General features: G+C 38.6%; 1 protein-coding gene across 1 annotated transcript; it reads left to right on the top strand.

The window, feature by feature from the left end:
- Positions 1 to 51: 51 nt before the first annotated feature.
- Positions 52 to 17322, top strand: PPWD1 (peptidylprolyl isomerase domain and WD repeat containing 1). Its single transcript, XM_054054048.1, has 11 exons — positions 52 to 213; positions 4117 to 4219; positions 5000 to 5100; positions 6272 to 6392; positions 8745 to 9192; positions 9459 to 9649; positions 10136 to 10325; positions 11730 to 11911; positions 14459 to 14540; positions 15114 to 15296; positions 16320 to 17322. The coding sequence occupies exons 1-11, from the start codon at positions 63 to 65 to the stop codon at positions 16461 to 16463; spliced, it is 1896 nt and encodes a 631-aa protein (XP_053910023.1). The 5' UTR covers positions 52 to 62; the 3' UTR covers positions 16464 to 17322.
- The last annotated feature ends 1074 nt before the right edge of the window (positions 17323 to 18396 follow it).

Here is an 18396-nt window from a genome sequence, read left to right on the forward strand (position 1 = left end):
TGGCTGCGCCGCCCGTGACGTCACCGCCAGGCATCGGTCGCGGGACAGTGACGCAACGCGGCATGGCGGCGGCCGAGGCCGAGCGCAAGCGAAAGCAGACCGGGGAGGAGGGGGTGGAGAAGGAGAGGGTAGCGGCGGATGAAGAAGAGGAGGATGAGGAGCGCTGGGTTGGGCCGCTGCCAGGGGAGGCTGCCCAGGCCAAGAAGAGGAGAGGTAACGGCGGGCAGGCGAGGGAGGCGCCCCCCCATTCCCTCCATCTCCCCCGTCACCTCCTTGCAGGCCAAGGAGAGGAGACATAGTGGCGGGTGAGCGGGCGAGGCACTCCTCCATCTCCCCTCTTCCCCCCCTTCACCCCGCCATCCCTCCATTCCCCCTGTCTTCCCCGCATACCCCCCTACCCCACGGGTCCCGGTGCCCGGAGCTGTGTCTCAGCAATACAAGAAGTAGTTTCTTTTACAAAAAGAGGAATCGTTTTGATTTGAACTACAGTAAGGTTTCATCTAAGTAATTGTATTTTTTTGATAATAGAGTGTCTCGCTGACAGCATGTTTTCCTTCATAGGTTGGAAAATACCTCTTAGATTATGGAGTCCAACCATTCCTGTGTGCCACTAAACCATGTCCCTGATCACCTTGTCTACCCATCTTTTAAATACCTCCACGAATGGTGACTCAACCACTTCCCTGGGCAGCTTCTGCTAGTGCCTGATGACCCTTTCTGTGACAATTTTTTTCCTGATGTCCAGTCTGAACCTCCCCTGGTGAAGCTTGAGGCCATTGCCTCTCCACAACCTCCTTTCAGGGAGTTGTAGAGAGCAATAAGGTCTCCCCTCAGCCTCCTCAAGGCTGAACAACCCCAGTTCCCTCAGCTGCTGCTCATAAGACTTGTGACTTTCAAGGAGTGGATTTTTTTCAGGCACAGGTCATTCTTTAGAGATGATAATGTCCTGTGTGCAGTGTGATCCGTGGTAGGCAGATGTGTCTTCTTCTGCCATCACCTCTGTTTGCAGCCTCTCTCTATTGCAAAGCCAAAGTCCAGCAGTGATGGCTCCAAAGCTCCAAATTAGCAAGAGTTTTGACTGTTGTGAAGTTCATAATAACATTGAATTAGTCCTTGGAAAATGATAGATTATGCATAAGATTTCTGGGAAGGTTTATACGTATGCAGGTAAGTGGGCAATACATCCTGTCCCCAGCTCTTGTCTGGCTGCTTATGATTGGTGGAGATCACTCCCTTGTGTTGCCCAGGCCTGATAAAAGACGCTTTCTTTTTAAAAACTTCAAAACAAGTCTTAGAGATTATTTACCTGGATTTTCAGTATCAGTAGGTGAAGCGAACAGGCTGAGGAGGGACCCCGTGGGGGATGCCTCATTTCTGCTCCCTTGGGAAGCTACCCTGGGTCAGGAGGTGCTGCCTGGCTTTGTGGAGCTGTGGGCTGCAGCAGTGGGGCTGACTGTCCTGGAGCCTCTCAGCTACACTGTGGCACAGTGTAGCTGAGCTTGCTGGAGTGTCCAGAGCTTGTAGATGGCTGCATGTCAGTGTGGCGCAAATGGTAGCTGGGCAGTCTTCAGTGACGTGTGCCATTGTGCAGCTGAGCAAGCTGGAGCTGTTTAGCCTGGAAAAGAGGAAGCTGAGGAATGACCTTCTTGCTCTCCACAGCTGCCTGAAAGGAGGTTGTGGTGAAATGGGTGTTGATCTCTTCTCCCATGTAACAAGTGATAGGACAAGAGGAAACACCCTCAGGTTGCACTAGGAGAGGTTTAGATTGGATAGTAGGAAGAATTTAATCACAGAAGGAGTGAAGCATTGGAACAGGCTGCCCAGGGAAGTGGTGGAGTCACTGTCCCTGAAGGTGTTAAAAAAATGTGTAGCTATGGCACTTCAGGACATGGTTTAGTAGGCATGGTGGTGTTGGGCTGATGGTTGGACTTGATGCTCTTAGACATCTTTTCTAACCTTTATGATTCTGCTGCTGTTTGGATGTTGAAATTGGAAATCCGGTTATTTTAGTTGAGCCAGTTAAACAGTGAAATAAGCAGGTGCCAGCACTTAGAACTTAAGCGACAATACCTAAACGAGACCTGGAATCCCTTAACAGCAACAGGGGTAAATTTGGTTTTGGAAGAAAACGTTTTTTCCTCAGTCTTCAGTGGCAAGATCTCAAGCCACACAACCCAAGGTGCAGAGGGCAAAGGCAGGGACTGGGAGATCAAAGAACTGCCCACTGTAGGAGAGGATCAGAAGCAGGATCATCTAAGAAATCTGAAGGTACACAAGGACCTGGTGTGATGTATCTGCAAGTCCTGAAGAAGCTGGCAGTTGAAGTTGCTCAGCCACTGTCCATCATATTTGAGAAGTCATGTCAGTCCAGTGAAGTTCCCCTTGACTGGAAAAGGGGAAACATAACTCCCATTTTTAAAAAAGGAAGACCCAGGGAAATACAAGGCGGTCAGTGCCTGGAAAGGTCGTGGAGCAGATCCTCATGGAAACTCTGTTGAAGCACGTGATTGAGGAGGTGATTGGTGACAACCAACATGGCTTCACATGGGTGAATGGTGGCTAATGAATTTGGTGGCTTTCTACGATGGGGCTATGGAATTGGTGGATAAGGAACAGTAGCTGACATCATCTGCCTGGACTTGTGCAAAGTGTTCAACACTGTCCTGTATGACATTCTGAGCTTTACATTGGAGAGAGATGTGTTTGAGGAATGGACCACTGGATGGATAAGAAATTGGCTGGATGGTCATGCTGAAAAGAGTTGTAAATGTCCAAGTGGAGACTGGTGATGAGTGGCATTTCTTAGGGCTTGGTATTAGGACTGGTGTTATTTAACATCTTTGTAACAGAGCATGGATGGTGGGATTGAGTGTGCCGTCAGGAATTTTGCCAATGGTACAAAGCTGTGTGTCATGGTCAACACGCCGGAGGGAAGGAACACCATCCAGAGGGACCTTGACAGGCTTGAGAGATGGGTCTGTGTGCACCTCATGAAGTTCAACAAGGCCAACTGCAAGGTCCTGCATGTGGCTTGGGACAATCCCAAGCACAGCTCTTATGAGAAGGGCTTGGGGGTACTGGTGGATGAAAAACTCAACATGAGCCAGTAATGTGCGCTTGCAGCTCAGAAAGCCAACCATATCCTGGATTGCATGGAAAGAAGCGTAAGCAGCAGGTCAAGGGAGAGGATTCTGCCCCTCTGCTCCACTCTGGTGAAACCTCACCTGGAGCACTGTGTTCAGTTCTGGAGTCCTTGGCACAGGAAGGGCATGGATCTGTTAGAGAGTCCAGAGGAAGGCCAGGAAGATGGTCAGGGGACTGGAGCACCCCTACGTATGAGGACAGGCTGAGAGAGTTGGGTTGTTTGGCCTGGAGAAGAGAAGGCTCCTGGGAGTCCTGAGAGCAGCCTTCCAGTTCTTCAAGGAGGCCCATGAGAAAGCTGGGGAGAGTCTCTTTATGAGAAAGTACAGTGATAGGACGAGGGGTAATGGTTTTAAGTGGAAAAAGGGTAGATTTAGATTAGATATTAGGAAGAAATTTTTTACTGTGAAGGGTGGTGAAGCACTGGAACAGGCTGCCCAGAGAAGCTGTGGATGCCCTATTCCTAGAAGCTTTCAAGGCTGGGTTGGATGAGACTTTGAGCAATGTGATCTAGCGGAACGTGTCCCTGCCTATGGCAGGGGAATTGGAACTGGGTGGTCTTTAAGGTCCTTTCCTACCCAAACCATTCTATAATTCTTTGAAAATGAGGTGCAGATGGTCTTCTGTTTTCTGTCAGTAACTTAAAAGTTGTTGTGGTAAATTTTTTTCTATGTGTTCAGACTGTCAAGGTTGCTTTAAAATGGGGGTGTCTGTATGGGTTAAATCAGAGTTTGAGTGGCATTAGTGTACCAAGAATCTGTGCGCCTTTGTACAAAGCCACAGTGGTAGGAAACTCTTTTATTATAGTTGCACAAAATCCTAGCATGGTGTGGTCAAAAATGGGAGTAAGCTTTGCAAGCATAAGCAAGGGAGAACAGAACAGTTATACCTTTATGAAAAAAATAATACTTCCTGATTTTTCTCTTTATTATGAAAAAAATAATACTTCTTGATTTTTCTCTTTATTCTGTTTAGTTCTTGAATTTGAACATGTTTATCTTGAAAATCTACCATGTGCTTCGATGTACGAACGCAGTTACATGCACAGAGATGTCATTACACATGTAGCGTGTACTAAGTAAGTCTCTTTTTTCCACTGTATCTCATCAGAGATGTATTTTTGTATATGCTAGGCAATTTTCACTGTAGAAGTTTAATAAGGGAAAGTTACTGTGCCCAGAAGTGGTACTTTAAGGGTTTTTTTGAAATCTAAATGCAAAGGAAAGGGCTTACTGAGAAGCAAGAAAAAAAATGTTTAAATAGACTAAAAGGGGATCTTAAAATCTTTACTGCAATGTGCAGTGTATACAGGAATAATAGAAACTGACTGTATCTGAACAAAATATGATTCGGCAGAGCTGCACAGATTGAAGAGAGCTTTTCTCTCTGTATATACATGTATATATTAAAAATACATATAAAAATATATACTTTATATTTATTTATTTTTATATATTTACTGCATATTTATATATACAGTTGGACTTGATGATCTCAAAGGCCTTTTCCAGCCAAGCAATTCTATGATTCTATGATGTATACACACATGTATCAGTAAATAGTAACTACGGTGAAAACAGACCTAGAATAGGACTAAAATTTACATAGTCAAAAGGAGTTTTTAATAGATTTCTTCTGTTGACTTTTCATAGTCTAGTCTAGAGTACATTAAAATAGTTGTTTGCTTTTGCGGGAATCATAGTACCCATTCAGACAGACTGCCACAGTAATTTGTTTTAAGTTAATTCTCTATACAGTGTTAAGTATAGCAAAAATTACTGCCTAGTGTGAAAGTGCATAATGTGTGTATTTCTCTGGGGTTTTTTTGATTTTTGATTTTTCTTTTGTAAATCTGTAGGACAGATTTTATCATAACGGCCAGTCATGATGGACATGTAAAATTCTGGAAAAAAATAGAGGAAGGGATTGAGTTTGTTAAACATTTCCGGAGTCACTTAGGTAAGAAGTTGCTTTTTCATCTCTGAAGGACCTCACTCTTTCCTCCCCCTTGTTCTTATTCGATTGAAGAGGGAAAGCAAATAAAGAGAAGAAGCGTTCTGGGATTCGTTTACTGTAGCCAGGGGTTAAATTATATATACCTGTCTTGCTTCATTTGCTTGTCCTGTTATGTTTTGCTCCCAAGCTGCAGGATGGATAGGGTCAGAGTAAAACAGATCCCCTTTATCCTTCGCATTGCCTTATGCCCAGCCTGTGGGGAGAATGTCTAAGACATGAAAAACTGTCTGTTGAAAATAAGAGAACAAGGTTCATAACACGGTACGTGTAATCCAGAGAAGTCTAAAGAGGTGTTACTTTAAGTAAGGTTACCTTCATCCCTTACCTTTTTCTTTTTTTCCCGGTAGTATGAAAACTAATTATTTTCATCTGGAATTATTGCAACTTTAAATTTTGCATCGCTGTCAGGATTATCGGCTGAATTGCAATTGAGAATTATTAATTAATATTCCATACTGTGCTAGACAGCAAACAAGCTTCTCAGTGCTATTAGAAGTTATAATTTGCCTGATGGAAAAAAATTTGATATGCAGACCATTACAAGAAGAAATATATGTAATCATAGATAGTAAAAGTACTGTTTCTTTTTAGAGTTAGAAAAGAATGCTATGGTGAGTTCTTTATCTTAGCTATTAGTGATTATATATAGAAACAAAATGTGAGAACAATGCCTACCAAGCAAAAATATTACGGAAGGCTCAGTTGCAGAATAATTTTGAGTACTCTGTGTGTTAATAGCAGGGCTGTAATATAGAGTTCTGCTGCTTTTTCTCGTTTGAGAAATGAAGCTGACAAGCGCATAGTTTTTTGCCATATCATAATGTTGTTCTCATTTTAAATGAAAATTACTGCAGTATCTTTCATTGATGTGTATTGTAAGTAGTTCACTATAAAGTACCTGATTCTGAAAAGAGATAGAATGCAAAGTATTTTTCTGTGGGTTTTTTTGTTTTGTTTTGTTCTATTCTGTTAAAGTCAGGTAGTTTTTTTAAGTCAAAAAGTGGAGAAGCATCTGAGATACAGGTTTAAACATCTGTAGGTTTTCTCCTGTGGAGTATTGAAATGAAGGTTGTCCCTTTCCTGGGTCCTAATAGTATATTGACTTTTTTAATAGGTGTTATTGAGAGTATTGCTGTTAGTTCGGAGGGGGCATTATTCTGTTCTGTTGGAGATGACAAAGCGATGAAGGTGTTTGATGTAGTCAACTTCGATATGATCAACATGCTGAAACTTGGGTAAGTTACTAAGTTCTTGAAAATATTTGTTTTGTTTTATAAATGAAGGATATTTTGCTAAGAGGTAAGTCAATAATTTGTGTCTATTAAGGTTTGTTTTCCCCTCAGTCAACTCAAACTGAGTAAGTTGCGTTATCTAAAATATATCCAGTGGCTGGGGACTGCCTGACTGAATAGAAAATTTGACTCTATACACACAGTACATGAGTGGAGTAGGTCTGTGCCTTTGCTGTGTGTCAAATGTTACGTACAAAAATGTGGTGTTTCTCCAAATATTGGCTAGGCATAACTTTTTTCTGTTGTTTGGCACTGAATTTAAAAACCATAGCCAAATAATAGTTCTAGTAGAGAAGGAATTTGGCCTGTTTCTACTGTCTTATAAGGATAAAAATTTCCTCCTTCTCTAAGAAAGAATGTTGTTTTTTTCCTTAGTCTTGCTGTTTTAGGATTGTAGGATGTTGTACTGTGTGGCTAAAGAATCTGGGAGAAATAGGAATGGTTGTTATTGGAATTACAGCAATAACAGAGGGCAACAAGCCCCACAGTGTAAGGAGGGTAGATGTGGAGGACTGGAGGATTATTGAGTGCTGTACCAAGAGTGGTATAATTAATTACCCCTTGGCTGTCTGCCAAATTCCAGTTAGCCTTAGCCTTAGTCTTTTCTTTTTGCTGGTCTTTTCTACTTAGCAGCCCTGTATTGCCACTACAAAACCGGTAAAATTATAGGATGGAAGAAAATAATTTAATACTAGGAAACACTTAATTTAATGTTGCAAGAGAATGGTGCCTTTTTCTGTTTAAGAAGTCAAGGGAAATTTAGGTAAAATTTAAATCCATTTTGTTTCAGGGGTACCCTCAGAATGCTACCTATAATGTTTTTCGATAGTATGTTCTCTGAATTATCTTTAAATAGATTTCTTCAGCTTCACTATTCAAGTACCTCCTCTCTCCATATATTTTTTTTCCGAGGTACTAGGGTTTAACTGAAATAAACTCTGTAATGAAGAGGAAAACAGTATAGAGTTGTAATGTAAACTTTGTCTTGAATAACCTTTTAAAACTTAGTTTGTTGCTTTACCTTCTGCATTACTGTTTATTAAGCAGGTAGTTTCTGTTGATGTGCCTGAGAATATTTTAATGGTTATTTGCTCAGGCTTGCAATGGTTAATACAGAATTAGAAGTTCTATGTGGTCTTTTGGCTCACATTATCTTGAGTGCCTGCTTTGACAGATATATGCCGGTATATTGCAGGGTTGATTAGCTTTGTCTCAATTTCCTCAGATCCTTTCAGTTCTGACTGATGTATACACTGTGGCTCTCTGCAGCTTCCTGTGCTAATTTATGCTTCCATCAGTGATCTAGAGAAGGATGGCTGTTTCTGCAGAAAATTTGGATAACTACATAGATCAAAGGGACATCATATTTATTCATGTCTGTCTTTATTTGATTGTCTTATTTCTAGTAAATCTGAGACAAACTACTGGTTATGTTTCTCTTTATGAGGATGTTTACCAGACAGGCATTGAAAATTGAAATTGTTAGTGTCTGTCATTTGTCAGTTCTTCAGTATCTGTTAGTTGGGTTTGTTAAAGGATACTAAATATATGACTTATGCATGGGGACTATCATTTCTTTGTGGTCTCTCATTTAGTTTCTGAGTTATGGTTCTCAAAATCTTTGCTTATAGACTTTCTGAAAAACAGACATAACTTATATTATTGACCATATCTCTGGTTCATTTTATTTGCAGAGTATGTTTTTGGTAGTAGCAAATGGGTTCCTTCTTAAATGCATTCAGAATGCTTATTGAATATAGAGTGGTTGTCTTAATTTTACTTAAATTGCTTTTTTGTTTTGGTGGGTTTTTTTTTTTTTTTTGTTTACTTGTCTGTTTGGTAAGACCTAACCGAACTTTTGTGTAAGTATATGGCAAAGGTGCCATTGTCTTCATTTCCACTGAAGCATTAATCACTTAAAAGATGGAAGAGAAATGCTACAAAGTCATAAAAGTTGAGTAGTAATCATTAATGCTACTGGTGATATTTAGCTGGGTTTCCATCCTTATTCTTCTTTTTTCCTGACCTTCTACCTTTGCTTTCTATTACACTCTCTTTATAAAACAATATGGAAGCAATAGAGATTGGCCAGGCCATCCACTGAGTTGTGTTGCTTGGAGAAGTTTGATATAACACTGTTGAGTTTTAGCAAGACAGATCCTAGCAAGACTTGAATGAAGTTCAAAATTTGTTCTGATGCTTGAAATCAAGTTTATAGCATAACTCATTTCTTGTCTAAGTAATACCAGTCCTTATCTATGTATTATTTTTTGCTTCTTTCACTCTTTGTTGCAGCTACTACCCTGGCCAGTGTGAATGGGTATACTGCCCCGGAGATGCCATATCTTCTGTTGCAACATCTGAGAAGAGCACAGGAAAAATATTCATATATGATGGACGAGGAAATAACCAGCCACTTCATGTCTTTGATAAACTCCATACATCCTCTCTTACTCAGATACGGCTGAACCCTGTCTACAAAGTAGTGGTGTCTTCCGACAAATCGGGAATGATTGAGTACTGGACTGGTACTCCTCATGAATATAAGTTTCCCAAGAATGTGAACTGGGAGTATAAGACAGATACTGATCTATATGAGTTTGCTAAATGCAAAGCTTACCCATCCAGTATAAGTTTTTCACCTGATGGCAAGAAAATGGCCACTCTTGGTTCTGACAGAAAAGTTAGAATTTTCCGTTTTCTGACGGGGAAGCTCATGAGAGTCTTTGATGAATCTCTGAGTGTGAGTATTTTTTGAGGCTTTTACTCTACTTATTTGAATTTATTTAGCAGCACATTAACTCAAGTTATCTGTTTCTAATGCTGAGCTTCATAACTGTTTTTTTCTTGCTGAAAAAGTTTTCTGTATTCTCTTCTTTGCCTCTTGTGTTGCTTTGCCCTAGAATTAATTCTTACTGATTTATGTTAGTTATGCAGTGAAACTGAGTTGTTGATTTTCATCTGTGTTTTCATACTGTTTCCTAGTGTTTTTTCTTTTTTTTTCTGTAGATGTTTACTGAACTTCAGCAGATGAGACAGCAACTACCAGACATGGAGTTTGGCCGACGTATGGCAGTTGAGCGTGAGCTGGAGAAAGTGGATGCAGTAAGGTTAATTAATATAATTTTTGATGAAACTGGACACTTCGTTCTCTATGGAACAATGTTGGGCATTAAGGTCATAAATGTAGAGACTAATAGGTAAGTTCCACTGACAAATGTTGAGATAAATATGTTTGTTTTGAAATCTATATTCAGGCAAATTTATAGTATATTTAACACATGATATGACTCTGGAAGTCTTTATTGTTGTTCTTGTCATTTGGGAGCCTTACGTTAGATACTCCTGTCCTTAGTAATGAGTCATTGCAGTTTAAAGCTTAGGAAAACAAGGAGAAAATATGGCAAGGTTATTTGAATTAGAAATCTCTAATAATTTAATCTCTGACTAATTGAATGTGATAAAATAAGGCAAATGGGGATCATGCAGCTGGGATTTTGTTGCATAAGGAGGTTCACAGATAAATTATGTAGGAAGTTTGAATAGAGAATCATCATAAAAACAATTAGTAAAAAATTATTTTGAGAGGGTTTTGGGATTTTGTTTTGAGTCTTGCAGTCAAAAAGAAGACATTCTCTGACTGAGCAGCTAATGGTAGTTATACCTTTTTACATCTTGTACTCCAGGTGTATTCGTATCTTGGGAAAACAAGAAAACATAAGAGTGATGCAACTAGCGTTGTTCCAAGGAGTAGCAAAGAAACATCGTGCTGCGATCACTATAGAGATGAAGGCATCTGAAAATCCTGTTCTGCAGAATATCCAGGCAGATCCAACAGTAATCTGCACAGCTTTTAAAAAAAACAGATTTTACATGGTGTGTAGTTTCTTTTTAAATAGCTCCATTTTTGTATTGATGTTTTCTCTGCTTTTTTTTTTTTTTTATTTTTCTCCTTACACCTTTCCAGAACTTTTTGTCTTAAGCATCTGGAAACCACTTTTCCAGAGGAGACCCTTTATATTGCAAGTACATTCTAGAATTTTTGGCTTGAGCTAGCTACAAACTGACTAGAAACAGCTTTAGTTTTTTAATTATTGCTCAAACAGTTCCATGAACTTGGATGGTTTAGGCTGTAAAACTTGGATGGTTTAGGTCTGAGTTATAATTCTCTGAGAAGGTTATATGGTTTTGTTCTGGTGGGGAAAAAAACCCACAACTTACTTAGGAACATTTACAAAAACCTGACTAGATTATATACTGATAAAGAAACAATAATTAACTATGTATAAAATATGTTATAAAAGATAATTACATTCAGAACTGCATCAGGATTCGGTAGCACAAAGTACTTTCTGGGGTACTAACAAATACACCAGTAATCTTCCTATTTGTGATTTAGGTTTTAGGTGAGATGCAATGAACAAGCCAAACAGACAAGCAATTCTGAAAAGGTTAGTTGCACATCTAGAATGTGCTTACCATAGAAGTAAGACCACAGAGATTGGTCTCTCTGTTGTTACTTGTGCTCGAATTTGATCATATTTTCTGTTGGAGCAAGGTGGAGTACTTTCTAAAGCAATGTATGGTTAGTGTGTAGTATATAGTGGAATCTACTACTCTGAACAATTTGAGAAATAAGGAGAAAATGTTAGACAAAATCTGGAAACGTTACTCCCTGTTATAAAAAACATTACCATACACATGCAGAAAGATTAATGATTGTCATGTGATATGTAAGTGTACTGCTCACTTAAGCAGATGCTCATGTACTTATGTATTCTGTATTTTCTTATAAGTACTGTAAAAGCTACATTTCTGAGGCTTCTGTTTTGAGTTAAATTTGCTGGTTTTCTGTAGTTTTGTAGTAATGCAGTATTGGAATGAGAAGATTGAGTTTGACTTCGCAGTGAAATTAAAAGTTCTGAGATTAAACCTGTCTGCTTTGTTTAACAGAAATTATGTTCTCCACTTTTTTTTTAAAGAAAAGATGCTGAACTACTGTGGGCTCTCTCTTGAAAAGGGGTGGAAGTTAAAATATAACAGATTATAAAAGGTTACTTGGATTTGCATGTACTGGAATTTGTGACTGTGGAAATGCTTGTAATGCACAACACTGAAATGCAAGGATAGATTATGAATACTCTTTCTACATTTCAAATCTAGTCAGGCGTTGAGCAGGTTGAATAATCCCATTGATGTTTTGGGTGCAGAGCGTTGTGTAAGATAAGAGGAAAAACTGAGAAAACTTAACAGCTATTCTTCTGTTCTTTTGTTCTTCAGTTCACTAAACGTGAACCAGAAGACACAAAGAGTGCGGATTCTGACAGAGATGTATTTAATGAGAAACCTTCTAAAGAAGAGGTAATGGCAGCCACTCAGGCAGAAGGTCCCAAAAGAGTTTCAGACAGCGCCATCATCCACACAAGCATGGGAGATATCCACATCAAGCTTTTTCCTGTTGAGTATGTATTTCATAGTCTTTCTGTTATTTTGTTTTTCCTTCCTTCTGTGCTTTTTTGGTGGCAATATCAAGATTTACATTTCAATCTAGGAATAATTCTTTTCTTGGCTCTGTTCTGCTGTCCTTCTTTCCTGACAGTTTCTTAATACATCAATCTAGGAATGTGACTCTTGACAAAGTAGGGTAAAAATAGGTCTAAATAACATTTGGGGCACAAGGGCTTTGTTTATATTTGCTTTTATTTAATTATTGTTTTGGAGGGTGGGGGTGTTATTCCTTTTCTTAACTTATGTTCTTTGTCTAAACCGCAGATGGGGGTAGATCATGATGCTTTCTGTGTAAGCTATGAATTATGTAACGCAGTGCTCTTTGATTCGATCTTGAAATAGAGTGTTGATGTTGGCAGCAGCTGTAGACTTGGTAGTAGATCTGTGTAAGCCAGAGGAATAGTGCAGTTTGCAACTTCCACCTGTGACCATTGTCCTGCATTTTATGTCATGGCAGCTCCTTCAAGAGCAACGTAGAGTTCGTACCAGCATGTACTATTAGTGCTATGTTTATCCAAAACCAGGCATGTAATTGAAAAAGTCTTACGCATGACACTTGCTGAAGTGATTGCGTTAGCATCTCTTCTTTGTCATGTTAACATATGCAAAGATTTTGTAATGAAACAGTAAATTTATATATTATACTGCTATACATTGAAGCATAGTCTGTGCTTCTCCAACACCAGGTTTTGTCATAAGCAAAGTTAAGGCACCACCTCAGTTCTACCCTAGAGAGCTGCAAATCAATTATTGCCCTCTTCAGCAGTATGTCCTTGCATCAGGCCCTAGTTTCTGCAATTAATAGTTGTAACATATAGGTTGCAGTGGCAGTACAGCCCTTACCAGTGAGTAGCAGGCCAAGCGACATGGTTTCTGACTTTCTAGTTCTCTTGCCAGCGTGTCACTGTATTTGCATGCATAGTATTGCTAGGTGCTTCACTGCGAAGTTTTCTATGCAATTTTAAATTAAATATAGTTATTACCATATTTTGTTATTCCTAGGTTTGTCCATCCTTGTTCTAGTATTTCTTCCCAGCTGAGCTTTTAATTTCAAATCTCTTTAACTTTTTAATCACATTCATCTTACAGAAGAGCATATAGGATGTGGTTTGTGTGCCCTCTAAGTCTTTGGACATGTGTTTGTGGAATAGTTGTGAATGACTGTGTACTGCACAGCAGGAGCTGGGACTATGATCTTGTCCCATTAGTTATGTCTCTGGCACTCTGTTTCACATGATGGTTTAGAATATCCTAAGCCCAACCTAATGTTCCTTGTCACAGCTAAAGTAATTCTACAGCTATGGACTCACCTTGGCCATTTTCTCATTTGCTGGGAAAAAGCATGTGATAGTGTAAACCTGTCCATGTAGATCGACTCTGGCTACTAATTCATTTTATAGAACTGGTGGAAGAGCTACCACAAAGAATTTTTACTCTAGCAGCAAATCTCTTGTAAGTAAAACAAATCACAAAGGTGAAGAGGTGGTTTGGTTTTTTCCTCATGTGTTCTATCAACAGTAATATTCCTCCTTTTCACCCTGTTTACAAACAATGTTTGTGAGTAGTTTCAGAAGAGGATAACTGACTCTTCTGACTGCAATTGCTGTAATATTACAACATTGTATTCTTAGATTTTACTTCTTGTATGCAACACTGGACACCTTACATTACAGCTTAAAAGAACTACAGAGGTAAAAGAGCAAACAACTTTCTGCTTACGGGGCATGAACTCCATAACTGATTCTGTAAATAAACAATATGCATGTAGAGAGCTGGAGAAAGATTGTCTAATCAGTGGTGCCTTGAACTAGGCTTTGAGGAAATAATTTGGTACAATTGGAAAGGTAGAAGTGAGAAAACTTACAAGTTGATAAAAAGACTTTAATAGGTAAAGCAAAAGTTGCACATGCAAGCAAAGCAAAACAAGGAATTAATTCACTACTTCCCTCAACAGGCAGGTGTTCAACCATCTCCAGGGAAGCTGGGCTCCATCACACACGACGGTTACTTGGGAAGGCAGACACCATAAATCTGAACTTCCCCCCATTTCTTATTCTTCCCCCAGCTTTATAGGCTGAGCATTGTCACGTGGTATATTATCCCTGTAGTCAGTTATGATCATCTGTCCCAGCTGTGTCCCCTCCCAGCTTCCTGTGAACCCCCATACTGTGCCCCAGCTGGTGGAGTGGTGTGAGGAGCAAGGAAAGGTCTTGATGCTGTGCAAGCACTGCGCAGCAATAGCTGAAATACAGGTGTGTTATCAACACTGATGCTGCCTTCCTGGGTAATCAGGCAACTTCATACTCCTCTCAAGTTTTCTTGCTTGGTTTGAAGAGGTGGGGATTTGATTTTTTTTCCTTTACTTGATAAAAGTAGTTTCTACAGTATACTGAAACACTGCTCAGTACAACAGGATCTTAGTCTTAGCTGAAATCTTTATGGCCTTGCCACATACAGGCTACAATAAATATTTAATTGTATTTTCTGTTACATAATTTTAGATGCCCCAAAACAGTGGAAAACTTCTGTGTGCACAGCAGAAATGGTTATTACAATGGACACATATTTCACCGCATCATCAAGGTAACTTGTAAAAAGTTAAATTTTTGTGGGTTTAGACAATGTACCTTTCTGGTCAGACCCTCCTGTTAACCCTTTTATTTCCCTTTTGCACAAAGTATTTCTGAAATGGCTTCATAGTTCCCTGTAAAGTCTGAATACCTCTGAGGTTCTAAGCAGCTTTATTGCTTTACTGAACTTGTTTAATAGTTGTTCTGCAACTGACAAGTGGAAGAAATCTGATAAGTGAGAGAAAGATCAATTCAGCAATCCTGCCTGAATTGGTTTCACGTCAGCAGGCATTTCTTGCTAGGCCTCTCATTTCTGTTGCACCGGAATCACGCTGATACAGGCTAAGTGCTTGCAGAGGGTACAGATAGTGTCCTTCACTAGCAGTAATAGTGAGTAACCTTGTTTTTTCACAAGCACTCACTTATTACTTAAAGAAACCCTGAATGCTTTGTCCTTTACCACAGCATTTTAACACATTTTGTTGAAAGGTTTGAACTAAGTTTGAAAAAAACCCATCACCTCGCATAAAACTTTTTTGTTTGTTCATTCTCTGCAGCGATGTAATAACATTTAATTTCTGTGCAGGGTTTCATGATTCAGACTGGTGACCCAACTGGTACAGGCATGGGAGGTGAAAGTATTTGGGGAGGAGAATTTGAAGATGAGTTTCATTCAACATTACGACATGACAGACCATACACGCTCAGCATGGCGAATGCAGGACCAAATACCAATGGGTCCCAGTTTTTTATAACAGTAGTGCCAACTGTAAGTAATATTAAAAGCTTAATTTAAGACCTGAGATGCTAACTAGATGGTAAAAAAAAATATTATTTTTTTTTCTGATGGAAAAAGGAACACAGCTATCCAGGCACAGTGCTATCCAAAAGGTTATTTTGCAAATAGATGGTGTTCACAATGATGTGAAACAGTCCTTTAAGAAATGGAAAAATATTTTTGTCAGTTGTGATCAAGAGGTGTTTTTGCTTTAATTGGAGTAAAAGTGATATCAAATTCCTAGTAAATCAGACATGTTTGCAATTGTGTATTACTGGAGTATATTGTATTAATATACTGGTTTAAATTTGATGGAAATTAGCTATTGCTTAAATTGTTTGAAGGTTTTGATATGGTGCCCTTAATATTGCCTAATTCTAGCTATAGAAAGAAGCCAGTATTTAGATTTGAAGATTTCCTTTCTGTGTACAATTTCAGAGCCAAAGAAAGAAATTTTGGTATGTGAATCTAATAGATACAAACCAAATCCTTAAAGGTAACACAGAAGTAGCATTGTTATAGCACTTATTTAAAAATCATGTGTCTTTCCTTTTTTAAAACACCCATCTACCATAATTTTGAAGCTTATTAAGTCATAGCAGTGCCTATTCAGATTGCTAATTTGGCATACTGTATGTGTGTGGTATTTTGGACTGGCACTTAAAATTCAGCTGTGAAAATACCATGGAACAGAGAGACTGAAACAGCATTTCTGTGAACTGAGAACGCACCTTAAAATAAACCAAAATGCTACAGCATTGCTAGAATCTGACCTATGTAGTACTTTAGGAAAACAATTGAAAAGGCGAATTTAAATGCATATGAATATGTATTAGCCATACTCTAGTACTTACATGCCAATATCTGCATGGTGTTAAGTTTCATAGTCTGAACATATAAAATATATCCATGTTCACTTATTCTAGGTTAGGCTCTTTCAGGTTTGGTACCTAGCCTGCATGCTGCTTTCTATTTTAATATGCTTTTTCTTTCTCCTCTTGTGCCCTCAAACAGCCATGGCTAGACAACAAGCACAGTGTGTTTGGACGGGTGACTAAAGGAATGGAAGTTGTTCAGAGAATCTCAAATGTAAAAGTCAATCCCAAAACTGACAAACCCTATGAGGATATCAGCATCATTAATATCACAGTGAAGTAACCAAAGACTTGAAGGTTCCAGCTTAAGCAGAAAAATACTTAGCACACTGAGACTCAAAAAGGGACCTAGAAAAAATTTTTGATAATTTCCGGTGAATTCCTTTTGATAATTCCTACATCGGTAATAAGTGCCAGGACATAGCAATTACCAGTTCTACTATTTTTAATGTACCTGAAGTGCCCTAAGTCTGTATTTCTAGTACCTTTGTTTTTTTTAAAGTAAAAATATCTGCATGTTTCTTACAAAGTCTACTGTTCTTCTTCCATCTCTTCTATGCAGCACTGAAAATAAAACCACACACCGTGTCTCATGATACTTTTTGTAACAGCATCAGTGTACAGTTCATAAATTTTTCATAGTTATTTGCATCTTTCATATCTTATTAATCCTTTTCATCGTATTGAAATCTTTGACAGAGGAAAGGATCAAAAATCATAAGCTGAATGAACTCTTCAATCATATGTACATGCATCAAAAATTAGCTTAACTTACCATACTGTGTATATACCTTGTCATGGCAATCTACCTCTGGCCTTTAACTGGTTGTGTACATGTCTTCTGTGTCCAACAGCAATGATGATCTCTTGGAATGCCAGTGCATAAAGCCCTATGCAGCTTGTTTGGCATTGCCAATAATGTTTTTTTTCTTTCAATGTTTGCTTTTTCATTATTTTAGCCTAGGGAGTCTGTTTCTAGCTTCATTTTGACCCAAACTCTTACAACCATTACTACTTCTACTGAAAATACTTAGTTGAAGATAAGCTTAGCTGAGATCGTTACTATCATTTATGTCAGGCGATTCTTATGCAGTCTTCCATGAAAGCTCAGGCAACTTCTCAAGCTGTTGTGAACCTGTGGCTAGATATCCTGTTATCTATCCAACATCCTAAGTCTACTCTAAATACAGTAATGTCAACTTTCACTGTTCATGTTCACATAACATAACACGGCTGCACTCACACAAGCAACAGGGGTTTACAGTTCTGGTAGCTTCATTCATGAAATGAGCTGTGATGCATGCTAATCAAATTCCATCCCCCAAAAGCTGCAACTGCTAGGAAGCTACCTTTAGTCAGATAAAGAGATATTTTCAGGGAATCAATCAGAAACATTGTATAATAATCTAAACATAGCACAACTATTCTGAGATAACCTTGACCAAAAAAAAGCAAGTTCATTAAAATTCATTCGCAAAGTTTTAGATATTTTTATTGAAAACTCATTTTCTGGACAACTCAAATTGCAGCAGCTCATTAATTGTTTCCACTAAAAGAGCCCTTTCTTTTAAGAAGTATTTACATAACATCCACACCAACTCAAACAGTTCAGAATAAGAACTATCTGAGAGTAAAACCCTCATGTACCACAGTCCACAATGAATCTGAAGGCAGTATACAGTAAGACCATATCAAGTGATAAAACATTATTTTTCAGTTAGCTTAGGCATACTATTTTTGAGCTGAGATTCTTTAAAGAAAGCCACAACACAGTCACTGGATGTTGTATTTACTCAATTTCATAATTAAGTCAAAATTCTATGAAAAATTATTCAGTCTTTTCAAATAATCCCCATAGTAATGTTTGAGTGAGTTCTAGTTGAGGAAATATTCCATTTACATATCACATAAGTCAGTACACTCAAATCTAAAGTTCAGTACAACTGGTACAACAAGCTTAAATTTGTAACTGAAGCAGTTTATATGTAGTATTAATTTATAACACAAATAAACCTCTTAGTGTACCTGTTAACACTGAAGAGTTCACAGAAGAATGCAACACTTTCACAGTTACTTCAAGTCATTTTAAATAAATTCCACTTAAAAAACACTTTTACGGTAGAATTCCATGTGTCACAAGCAATCCTTCGTACTCAAAAGTATGCACGAGTGAGAATTTTTCTCCTGGACTCAAATGCAATGGTGAAGAAGATCCA

This window comes from Cuculus canorus, chromosome Z (genome assembly GCF_017976375.1).
Source record: "Cuculus canorus isolate bCucCan1 chromosome Z, bCucCan1.pri, whole genome shotgun sequence".
Classification (NCBI taxonomy): domain Eukaryota; kingdom Metazoa; phylum Chordata; class Aves; order Cuculiformes; family Cuculidae; genus Cuculus; species Cuculus canorus.

Excerpts from the sequence above, each read along its gene's own strand:
- PPWD1 (XM_054054048.1), top strand. The coding sequence starts at position 63 with ATGGCGGCGGCCGAGGCCGAGCGCAAGCGAAAGCAGACCGGGGAGGAG. Across the intron at positions 214-4,116 it reads CCAGGCCAAGAAGAGGAGAG|TTCTTGAATTTGAACATGTT; the intron begins GTAACGGCGGGC and ends TATTCTGTTTAG. Across the intron at positions 9,193-9,458 it reads TCTTTGATGAATCTCTGAGT|ATGTTTACTGAACTTCAGCA; the intron begins GTGAGTATTTTT and ends TTTTTTCTGTAG.